Source organism: Rhinolophus sinicus, chromosome 15, assembly GCF_057876585.1.
Source record: "Rhinolophus sinicus isolate RSI-liver-muscle chromosome 15, RSI-T2T, whole genome shotgun sequence".
Classification (NCBI taxonomy): Eukaryota; Metazoa; Chordata; class Mammalia; order Chiroptera; family Rhinolophidae; genus Rhinolophus; species Rhinolophus sinicus.
The window spans coordinates 92,899,122-92,911,330 of record NC_142515.1 but is presented as its reverse complement, the minus strand read 5'-3'; the positions used below and the strand labels follow the sequence as shown (position 1 = coordinate 92,911,330).

The 12,209-nt window shown below is 40.7% G+C and overlaps 1 protein-coding gene across 1 annotated transcript in view; it reads right to left on the bottom strand.

Annotated features, from left to right (window-relative positions):
• DOCK5 (dedicator of cytokinesis 5) overlaps positions 1–12,209 on the bottom strand; it is a 189,167-nt gene that overhangs the window by 12,074 nt on the left and 164,884 nt on the right. The window contains exons 41-45 of the mRNA XM_019714857.3: positions 6,795–6,936; positions 5,958–6,039; positions 4,866–4,950; positions 4,312–4,398; positions 2,168–2,344 (exon numbers count right to left, since the gene is read on the bottom strand). Of these exons, the coding sequence (XP_019570416.3) occupies positions 2,168–2,344; positions 4,312–4,398; positions 4,866–4,950; positions 5,958–6,039; positions 6,795–6,936 (573 nt within the window). The remainder of the gene's footprint in view (positions 1–2,167; positions 2,345–4,311; positions 4,399–4,865; positions 4,951–5,957; positions 6,040–6,794; positions 6,937–12,209) is intronic.

Here is a 12,209-nt window from a genome sequence, read left to right as displayed (position 1 = left end):
TCAGAGGGAATCAACCGTGCTGACACCTTGATTTCTGACTGCTGGACCAGATCTGAGAGACAACACCTTTCTATTGTTTTAAGCCAGCCTGTTGGTTGTACTTTATTATGGCAGACCTGACAAACAGATACATCTGAGTACATAAATAGACGTAGACCAAGTTATCACCAAAAGGAGGCAGGATGGTACCTCTTCAAAGCAGCTCATTTTAGCCAGATGCATATTGAAAAAGGACTGTTAATATAAATGGGAAAGTAGTAATTGCTTAAATCTGCATCCACCTTTACCTTTCAAGTACAAGCAGTTTCAATTTTTGTAAGTTAAAACTTTTTTTGATACATGACAAAATGCAAGTGAGTCCGGGTACATCAGAGTACCCCAAATCAATTGCTGTTGCAGAGTCCTGCCTCGCAATAGAAAGGGCTGATGAATTCCAGCAAACAGCTCCTGTGTTCTTATCATTCAGGCAATGATTAAAGGGCGACCTTAAAATAGGTCACCTGAATCAGGTAGGTAATGGTGGGTTCCCCTACTGATTACAATAGGTCATGGTAATCACTGGGTTTCCCTATTTCTTGTGTTTAGAAATGTACAAAGTCAGACATATTAATTAAAAGTATAATGTCATATTTCAAGCTAAAGGTCCTGAAATATATTTCTTTATATGTCCTGCCTTTCCTTTTTCTCTCCCCCCCCATTTTAATTAGAAGACGATCACAATGGAAAAAGAAATTCATATGAAGTTATATGGTATCCACAGATATTGGCATATATGAATCTGAGTTTAGGGGCATTCTGAAAAAAAATTAATACTTGGAAAAAAAAAAACACATCAAAATTAGTATCAGATAGCTTATGGGAAAAAATACACACTGAGATCATTATAATATTAAAAGACAGGATCATGGTTTGGATCCAAGTTTTGTATTGAATTTCATTGTCACACTGGAAATTATGACTAAAACCCAACATGGGCAAACTAGAATTTATCTCTGGTGTTGAGTCCTTCCCAGAGAAGGTTACTGAAGCAGTGGTACAGAGCACCATGACACCACTCAGGAAAAATGTTCAAGGCACACATTCCTTCCAAATAGACAGAAGGAGGTAGGAAGAAAGCTGACACTGATCAAGCCTCAACTACATGGCAAGCATTGTATGATGTTCTTTATACATCATCCAAGGATGTCTCCCTTAAGCCTCAGGTCACTCCTATGACTTATGTATTTTCCTTACTTTTTTCAGATGAGAAATCTGGAGCTCAGAGAGGTTAAATATCTAACCCAAGGGCACACAGTAGGGGAAACAAGGATTGGGTCATAGCAGTGACTGATTCTAAAGTCCCTGGTCTTCCCAGGACATTGTGTACAAACAGAAATAAGAGGATGAGTCCACTTATTGTCCCCTTGCCCTTCCCATCCATCTCCTTTTCTTTCCACTCATCTTCCAGGCTACTCCACAGGGGCATACTAACCAAATGTCTATTTATATTCAAAAAGAGGACTCCAAAATTATTTAACCACTGAAAATTTACCTAACAATTTAAAAATCCTACCTCTATTAATTATACATAACTGAACTTTATTTACTAACTGCATCACCTTCATTTTAAATGGGGCTACATCCAAACCCTATGAAATGCATTCACATGTTTCCTTTTTTTCCAGAATAACTTAGTTGACTTAGTAATTTAATTGTAGAGCTAGGGCCAGCCTTTGTCCATAACAACCTCTGGCCCACTAAGTCAGGGCGCAGATTCCTAATGGCAAATTGTCCACACAGCATGGCTCTGTGTTTCCGACACATGGTGCTTCACTTCCAGAGTGTCCTCGGTTGTGGGGCCCACCCATACGCTTTCTATCTCCCAGGGGAGCTGGAGAGTGCGAGAGGAAGAGCAGGTGCATCAACCAGGTATAGTATAGGGGGTTGCTCTGTCAGTGACTCTTTACCAGGCAGTGGCCTAACTCTGGCTGGACTGCCGAGGGTCTCCAGCAGGTGTGATGCTGGGGACAAGCTTTTCATTAATTTCATCTGCCCAGTCATAAAAAAGGGAGAGTGAAAGTCTCTTGGAGAGGTGAGAAGAAACGAATCCACTGGTGCACAATGCCACACAGGGAGGTACGGAGACACCTAAACCTTGGTCATGTGCGCTCCCAGGGACCCAGCCCACCTTTTCATAGTTGGAGTATCCCCCCATGACAGCCGGGTCTACGATGCCACTGAGCAACATGGACAGAGGATGCACAGAGAGGGTCCGGTCCCAGGCGTGTTGCTGAACACAGTTGCTGATTCTCTCATTGGTGAGTTCCATGGTTTCGATGGCGTTCTCCAGAGGGCTGATTTCTTCCTGTGACAGAGAACGTGGCAGAGGAAGGGCACGTGGTGAGCTCCACAGCAAAAGCTGACAAACGCCCCAGTATTCCTCTCGAAAGGCATACAATTCCCACGAAGCATAGAAGAGTGAGATTTTGCTGGTCAAGGTTATGTTTCTTAGGATACCACACTTATTTGAAATGGCGTTGGTAAGTTACAAAATAAGCTTTAAAACATCTCCTTAGAAAGTACAAGGATGACTTAAAATATTGGACCTACAGTAATGATTACTTCTTGGGGCAACATGTCTACAGAAGTTGTGAGAAGAAAATACTGCAGCTCTAATGATGATTGGTTTCTAGGCAAAGCTTCCTCAGATAGTTTTGGGATCAACGACAACAGAGTAACAGGATATCTGATCCAAGACACTTCTGCACAACAAAAATGTTCATTGGCGAGAGGTTCGCTGCATCTCCCATGAAAGGAGGTAAGTGATCTTGGAAACCATACATTCAGACCACATACAACGCAACTTAGATTACGTGTGTGTGTGTGTGTGTGTGTGTGTATATATATATATATATATATATATATATATATATATATATATATATATATATATATATATATATAACATATAGATTCTGTGGTTAATAGAAGTCAGAACGAATAGAATGTGTTAGAATATTTAGGTTCAATTTTAGATGAAAATGAAACAAGATGCAATATGGATTCAGAGAGAGCTCCTCATGTGGAGATGTCTTCAAAACCAGGTTTCAAGAAAAATTGTCTCCTTCATTTTACCTGTTATCAGTCAGCATGACCTCCTACTCCAGACTTCATTCCAAAAATCTCTGTCTAAACCTCATATTCATACTCGAAGAAGAATAATTTACCACTAGTGGTATGGGACATATCAAACTTCAGTTCAGATTTGTTCAGGACTTATTTCTTGAAAGCTTATTTTATGCCAAGTGCTGTGCTGTGCACGACAGTTACAGAAGTGATGAAGATATAATTCATGGCTGGGAGGACCTTATGGTTTCAGTGGGGTCTCAAGACACGGAACATGGTTGGTAACTCATTAGAAATAAGTGCAGGATGCGATGGGCACAGAGAAAGGGCATCTAAGCCAGGCTGGGAGTTTCAGAGATGGAGAAGCTGGTGCCTGACCTGAATCTGGATAGGAGTGAGTTAGGCTAAGTGGTGATAGGGTATTTTGGGCAGAGAAAATGACCCAGTGTCACAGAGAGTGGAGACAGCATGGATTGAGCAGTTTAGTTCCAGTAGATTCCATAGAAGATGAAATAGAAGAGCTGAGTCACACAGGCCCTATATTAAAATGCTAAGGAGTGTAAACTTTACACTCTAGGCACTAGGGACCCATCATGGAAAGGTGGTAAGCATGAGAATGATAGGGTTAGGTTTTCACTACGGAATTCACGCTCTGAGGCACTGAGGAAAACGGAGCTCAGAACATCGAGTCAGGGAGGCCAATTATAGGGCTTTTTCAATCGCTTCAACCTAGAGATGAATGAGGGACGATTAATACAAACAGGGTATAATATAGGGGGCTAGAAAAAAAGAAATCAGATTTAATAAATATTAAAAACGTTAAACAGGCAGTTTGGGGCAGTGATGAAGATGGAAGCATCTAGGATTGCCTGAGAATCAAAGAAGGTTCTGAGAGAGAAAAATGTGATTGACAGGAAACTCAAAGGAGGCATTCCAAAAATGTTTTTGGGTGCTGGCAGGATCATTGAGGAGACAACACTCATTTAGTCATAAAAGAGTCATTCACTGTGAGTAACCTTTAGGGTTGGTGTTGTAACATCAGTTTTACAAAGGAGTTCTATTAGACAAGCATGTCTTTTATTTCTCTTTTGGAAAACGAAGCTGGCCAGAAGAGTGCTAGGAGGACTGGAGAGGGTATTTAACAAAGGCTCTTATTATATTTGGAGACAGAAAGATTTTTCTGAGTTTCAATTTCAAATGACTCACTGTTGACATCTGTTTGACTTCAAACCACTTGAGAATCCCGGGAAAGGTATACGCGGTCGTATATGTGGTCCTTTCAATCCACATGGTCTGACGGAAGGAGGGAAAATAGAAAATGTTGGTTAGTTCCCAGGCGTTTAAAACAGCAAAATCCCTGGTTCAGTTAAATGAGATTCCACTCTCAAATGCCTCCTTAGAGAACAGGCCGTATTTTCACCAAAAATGTAAAGATTCTGGATGTTAAAAAGCTGAAAGGGATGATCTCCTGGGGCCCTGTCACCCTCTTGATGGGAAATTTGAGGCCGAGAGGGATGTGACCTGCTCCAAGTCATAGTAGCGGCAGGCCCAGGAGTAGAGCCCAGTCTCTGGACTCTGCATCTAGAGTTTTCAACTGAGATGATAGCCTGCTGTCTCGGTAATAAGCACGCGAAACCTCCATCCTCCCATCATTTCTGTGGTATGTGCTTGTTAGGTGGATGGCCACCATTTTGGATGTCAAGTTTACCTTTTTCTTTCTTTTTTTTTTTTTTTTTAGAGGGCTAAAGGGGTGAACTCACAGCAAATTCATTGTCGGGATCCTTTTCTCCTTTCCGGATTGGCCGGGAATACTGGAACTGCTGCACTTCATTGGCTCTATAGTAGCTAGGGAAAGACACACAGGCGCAATGATGTCGTTACTCTCTTATAAGATCTGACTTTAATGGAACCAGGGACGCATCTTACATGGAGCGAGTCTCAGACAGTCAGCTACCTCATAACTGACAGTCTCCACAATGAAGGGTGGCGCTGGCGCACAATTTGATTTTATGGCTCCTCTTCATTTTATTATCTACTGCTCATGATTTAAAAAGGTGTATGTGTTTATGCCCATGCTTGTAATCTCATATGGACAGTTTTCTAACAGTTCTACTAGCATTTTAGCTTCTCAGGAGAAGGGATTAGGCCTTCAGTACTGGGCAACTCACCAGGCAAAATGAGGTCACAGCCACTATTGACTAGTGAAATTCTGAGTGGAAATAAGAGCTAGGGGATCCAAAACCTGAGAGTAAAAAAAAATCCCAATTTCCTCCCCTCTGTTTAAAAAACCAAAATTACCAAATTCATTTGAGTTACCAAGATCTTATACTGAAAATGGGATGGACAGTTGATATGGTCTAAATGTTTGCAGCCTCCGCCACCCACCCCATCCCCTGCCCCCCAAATTCCTATGCTGAAATCCTAATGCCCAATGTGATGGTATTAGGAGGTGGGCCCTTTGAAAGGTAATTAGGACATGACAGTGAAGCCCTCATGAGTAGGATTAGTGACATTACAAAAGAGGCCCCACAGAGCTCCCTCTGTATTTGGGACCATGTGAAGACACAGTGAGAAGACAGCCATCTGTGAACCAGGAAGCAGAGTCTCACCAGACCCCGAATCTGTCGGCGCCTTGATCTTGGACTTCCCAGTCTCCAGAACTGTGGGAAGTAAATTTCCATTGTTTATCAGCCACCCAGTCTATGGTATTCTGTTATAGGAGCCTGAGTGGACTGAGACAACAGAAGGTCTTCCAAGCTGTAATGAACTGAAGACTGGTTTTGATGTCCTTTTAGATAAAGTATGTGAGAGAGACAAATGTTTTAAAAAACAAACCAAGAAAATCCACTTACTTTAAGATCTGCTCTGGAACTGGTTTATCCTTGTAGCTGGGAGGCAGGTTCATCACTGGCTTGACGGTGAAACACTGCATGTCTGAGGAGCTCGTTAAGGAAGGAAAAGGGGTTGGGCCATGAAGCTGTCACAGGCAGAAAGCACCGCCAGCTCCTTCTGCTTTACAGAGGGAAATCGTACCTGCACTGATCATTCCTTTTTACCAAATGCCAGGACCACATTGAAAATGGAGCTCCATTATGTATTACCCAAATGCTGTATTTGGGACTGGAACCCAGGCAGTTTGCCTCCAGAGCCCTCTTTCTTATCTACCACGCCACACCAGCTCTGTCTTATCTACCTCTTAGAATACTGTTCAATTTTATAACATCTTTATTTTTCACATAAAACATTAGAAAGTTTTAAAAATAACTTTGTTATGGAGCCATTAGTGTTAGTTCTTTGATTTTTTTTTTTTTTTTTAAAGAAAGCATGTAATTGATCTTTTAATAAGTCAGTATATGTTACAAAACAGAGCTATACATCTTTATCCAGAATTCAGAACAGGAAATCTATGTTCACCTCATGCTCCCCTTAGGGTTATAAAATATGTCTTTTCATATTCAAGATTTGCTCATCACCTCTGTCCTTTAATTACTTCATAACCATGAGATAAGAACATTAGGGTCCCAAAGCTTTTACACAGAATGGGAACCAGTGTGAATGGTTAACTGAGTGGTGTGAGGATAGAACATATCAGGGTGCAGAGAGGGGACTGAACCCTTAGCTTCTCTGCTGGGCTGGAGCAGTAGCAGGTTAAGGAGCCTCTGGGCCAGGTCTCCCCACGGCAAGGATACACTGCTTTGGGGAGCACTTGATTTCCTCTCCCGGGGGTGTGGTACTGGTCATCTTCTCCACATTGGGGAACTGGGTCAGCAACCTCAGGCTGAAGTCTTCTCGCCTCTCATACTCCTTCCCCCGGTAGATGAAGATTTTGTTCTGCAGGTCGAAGACACCACGGGAATAATTAAATAAAGAATGAAGGGACAACTGGCGAGATCTGGGTACTGAGGAAGCCACTGTCCTCCCCAGCCAAAGTGCAATGAGCCATCACGTTCTCACTGGATCCCTACGACGTGCTCCACAGCACCCATCCTATCTGACAAGAGCTCCGGGTTTATTTGGGGCGTTAAGTCATAGGCAGTCCATGCAGTGCTTCTCACTGTGTGGTCCAATGACCACAGCTGGTACAGTCTACAAGGATCCACAGAAAGATAAGGCGCATGTGCCCTAATGAAGATCCATGATGTCGCCAGGAAACCTGGTTAGGTTAGCTGGTATTTTTCACAGCAGGACATTCTCAATGAAGGAAAGAAACGCATTAATTTATATCCAGCAAGCTCATCTCTTCATGACCCACTAACAGTCTGTAGACCAGCACTTTGCATGGCCCAGCCTTAGGGAACATGAAATACAAAGGGAATCAAGACCGCACATCTTCTGACACAGTGATGTGATAACAGGAAACAGGAATACGTGACAGTAGTCCCTCGCCAACCCTGAAAATCGCTGTGGATGGCCACTTCCCAGTCTCATAGAAAATTACCGCACAAAATATCATTCTCTCCATTGCCAACTGCAATTTTTCTCTTCTTTAATAAAATTAATAAAATTGGATTTAAAAAAAAAAGAAATTTCCTAGGCCCCAGGCATTGGAGTAATTTGTCTCATAGCTGTTGTTGCCTTTGTAAGTTCAACTGTAGCCATATTTTGAAGGTTCCTCCTCATCTGATCATTGCTCAGACGAATATTTAGCATTGGCAGCCCACACATGATCCATTTTTAACTAAAACTTCTAGTGTTCTGTAAAATGTTTTTTCAAATCACTTTTCCATTCATATAACAAATACGTATTGAGCAAACAATAGAAATGCTAGACACTAAGATATAACACAGACCCCACTCTCACAAATCTTGTCTTCTAGTGGAGAGAGATAGAAGATGAACAAGTAAACAAGTAAATACCATCATTTTAGATAGTATAAGTACCGTATTTTGCCATGTGTAATGCACACTTTTTTGCCCAAATTTGTGAGGGAAAAATAAGGACACACATTATACATGGGTAGTACTAATTCCATTATTTATATAAATGTTTGAAATTCTTTTATTTATGCCTATGAGTTAAAAGTGTAACTCCATAAATCAATAATGATAATGTATGTAAAATAATACCCTGGAATACGATAATCAGTTTTGTTGAACTTAGGACGAATTTGCAACAACGAAGAGTTCTTCTATGATGCGTAAATATCATAAATTTGTGACCAGTACATAAAATTTCTTGTGTCTTGTTATCTGTTCTTGTGTTTTGTAATTATTTGTTACATAAAATTTCTTGTCCCATAATATGTTAAAAAAATAAATGCTAAAATTCCTTTATAACACACAAAAAAAGTACCTAAATGTAAACAACTAAAATGTAAACAACTGAAAATTTAAATTAAAAAATTAAAACAAAAGATTTTTTCCTCTGAAAGTCCAGGTCAAAACCATGGACGAGCATTATACACAGGAATGCATTATACACAACAAAATATGGTACAATGTAAAGGCAATACACACACTAAGCTAAACACTGAAGGCAGTAAAAATTGCCAGATCTTTTGGACTAGATGATAAAATTTTTCCAAGCTGGGAAAGATTTGCGTGACTGACTCATGCATTACAAAATTCCACGGTTTAGGCAAAACTGGGGTGGGTGAAGGATCAGAACATAATAAAACACTGATTATATGATGTGGGCAACAACTGTAAAAGGAATCAGACAAGCAGAAGGTCAGGTCAACCGACAAACTATCTCAACATGAAAGGGTTTCAAGGAAGATGTGGGGCTTGACTGGGCCAAGATGGATAGGTAGGGAGAGGAGAAAAAAAACAAGGGGAGAGGAAACCAGGCATGGTGACAAGAAGGATAAAGCCCAAGGGCAGGAAATACGGACTTCAGCTAGAAGAAAAAAGCTTGGATGAATGAGAATATAAAAGGCCTTAAAGACAGGCAGAACTTCCAAAGGCCCAGGGAATTCACTGAAGGTTCTGGAAAGAGGGAGCAACACTCCAATGACAGACATATTGTAGACAACCTAGTCTGATGGTGGACTATATAGGAATTCGAGGCAGGACTAAGTGGGAGAAGGAGAAGCTGCAGAATCTAGTGTTTGACACCGGTGTTTGGTGAAGGGCAAAGGAGATGGGGGAGCCAACGAGGATTCTAAGATTACCAGCCTCCATGTAGGAAGAAACAGAAGAGAAGGAGGCTTGATTGGGGCGGGGAAGAGAGGATAATATAATTTTACACATACTGAGTTTGGGGAAATAGTCCATTATTCATCAGGGCATTTAGGTTATATCATTCATAAGGATTTTTATATTTTTCAGTACACTTTGACAACGCGTAACATCTACAAATTACAGTTGACCAGGCACTCCTATATGCTATTTATTTAATTCTGAAAACAGCCCTGTGACATGGACATTATTTTTCTAACTTACAGGTCAGAAAACCAAGACTTGGTGTTACGTTATTTGGTCAAAATCACATAGTCACTCAGCAGACTTAGACCCGTTTTTCAACTTGGAAGTCTAGTCTTCTTGTTTTCACTCAACCACTGCTGTCTCCTAGTTCACGTCCATTATTTCATGAGACACAATAGTCTCATATAACAAGTATAGTAGGAATCATTATCTTATCATGACTTGAGCACCCAGACTGATAGCAAACATAAAACCAGAACCTACTGCAAAGCCTGTCCCAACCCTCCGCTTTGTTACCCTATTCTCTCTCCCTAGGATACAATCACTGATTATGTATAAATAACTCACTGACCTTTATCTCCAATCTAGAACTTTGAGTTCCAGATCCATTCGAATTGTTGACTCACATCTTTTGGAGCTTCCAAATTTATCTCACTCTGTGTTATGTCCAAAATCAAACTTTTACAAACAACTCATACACGTCTCAAAGGCCCTCTGCAATCTGGTACACATAGTTCTCTGGTCTTATTCTCTACTTGCTCTCTGGTTCCTGCTTCTCCAGCCTCACAGCTTTCGAACCTGCTCTTCTGACTGTCTGGCACCCTCGCTCGTCTCTTGGTACCGTGTTTCCCCAAAAATTAGACCTAGCAGGACAATCAGCTCTAATGTGTCTTTTGGAACAGAAATTAATATAAGACCCAAGACCGGGTGTGATGTGATATGATGTGATATGATGTGATGCGATGCGATGTGATGTGATATAATATAATACCAGGTCTTATATTAATTTTTGCTCCAAAAGACACATTAGAGCTGATTGTCCTGCTAGGTCTTATTTTTGGGGAAATAGGGAAGCTACTTGGCTTATTCCCTCACTGCTTTCAGGATTTTGATCACATGTCATTTTTTGCTATCTTGCATGCTACTCATTCTATTTAAAATTGCAATTCCATCCCCCGACTGCCTGTCTCTCTATTCACCTTCCCTGTTCAATTTCTCAATGATACTTGTTGAGTGTCTACAACTGTATGAGGCATTGTTCTAAGCCATCTGACATTAAATATTTTACTTATTTTTTGGTCTCCGTCAGTTAGAATACAAGCTCCATGATTTCAAGGATTTTGGTTTGTTTTAGGCTCTGCCTCCATGCCTATATTATGCCAAGGCACGTAGTAAGTGCTGAATAAATATTTATTCAATGAATGGATTAATTCTCTCTTTCATGACTCTGTCTTTCCCAGTATTGCTACCTAAGTGGACAGAGCTGTGGCCCCTCCAATTATGCAGGCCAAAAGCCTAGGGATCATTCTTGCCATCTCCCTCTTCTTTACCCACGTATACCATCAATCATCTAATACTATTACTTCATTTCCATCTCTAATCTTTCCATTTCTCTGAAGCCACCTCCTAGGTGGACCTTTCATCTCTCTCATGAATAGCGGCAAGAGTCACTAATGGCTTATCCACACACATGTCCCACCCATTCTCCATACCAAATGCAAACCATCTTGCCAACACAAAAAATATGAGACGTGGCTCCCCACTGCTCTCAGGATGCTGACAAAACACCCTACTAACCCCAAGCCCCTTCATGCTCTTCCCATACTTCCTGTTTCATCTCCCCTGCTCTCCTAGCTCCATCTATTCCCTCTTTCATTTCTAGGCACTGCCATGCTCTTGCCTGCTGCTTCCTCTGCCTGGAATATTTTCCCCTATCTGTTTTACCTCCTTAGCTCCCAGCTCACTTTTCTAATTGCAGGTAAAGCAGAAATTCCCTGGGAAGTCTTTCCTGACTCAAAAAATTCAGCTATAATTATTTACACACAGTAAAATCTATCCTTTTTAGTGCAAAATTCTGTGACTTTTGTCAGACATAACCATGACCAAAATCAAGATATAGAACAGTTTCATCACTACCAAAAATGTTCCCGTGCCTCTTTGTAGCCCACCTTCCCCACTTCTCAGATAACCACTGATCTGTTTTCCATCCCTGTGGTAAGTGTAGGCTTGGCCAGAATGTCATATAAATAAAATCACAGTGTATGTAGACTTTAAGGTCTGACTTCTGCTTAGCCTAATGCATCTGAGATTCACCCACGTGGTTGTGTATCTGGAGTTTATTCCTTTTTATTTCCGAGTGGCATTCCATTGTAGGGCTATATCATAGTTTGTTCATCCCTTTACCAGTTGAGGGACATCTGGGTTCTTTCCAATCTTTGGTGATTATGAATAATGATACTATAAACCACCAAGTACAACTTTGATGCAAACATAGGTTTTTATTTCACTTGGGTAAATACTCTCTGGTTAACTGACTCATTATCACAGAATACCTGTCTTGGTCAGTTTCCACTTTACATTAATTTGTGTAACTAATTAACATCTCACTCACTGGATTATAAAATCCATGAACGCAAAAACCATGCCAGATTATAATCAGCACTATATCTCTAATGTCTAGTATGTGTCTGGCACACAGTAGGCACTCAGTAAATAGTTATTGAGTGAATGAATGATTGAATGAATGAATGAACGGATGAACGAACTACCTCCTCATTGGTCACTGGAAGGAATGGAAAGTGTTTTCCTTACTCACTTTTTCTTTTTTAATTAAAGGAAGGAAGATGGATGATATATGTTTTAAACATCACTAAGTGCTAAAAGAAGCTCTTCTTTTTATTTTATTTTATTGGGGTGACAATTGTTAGTAAAGTTACATAGATTTCAGGTGTACAATT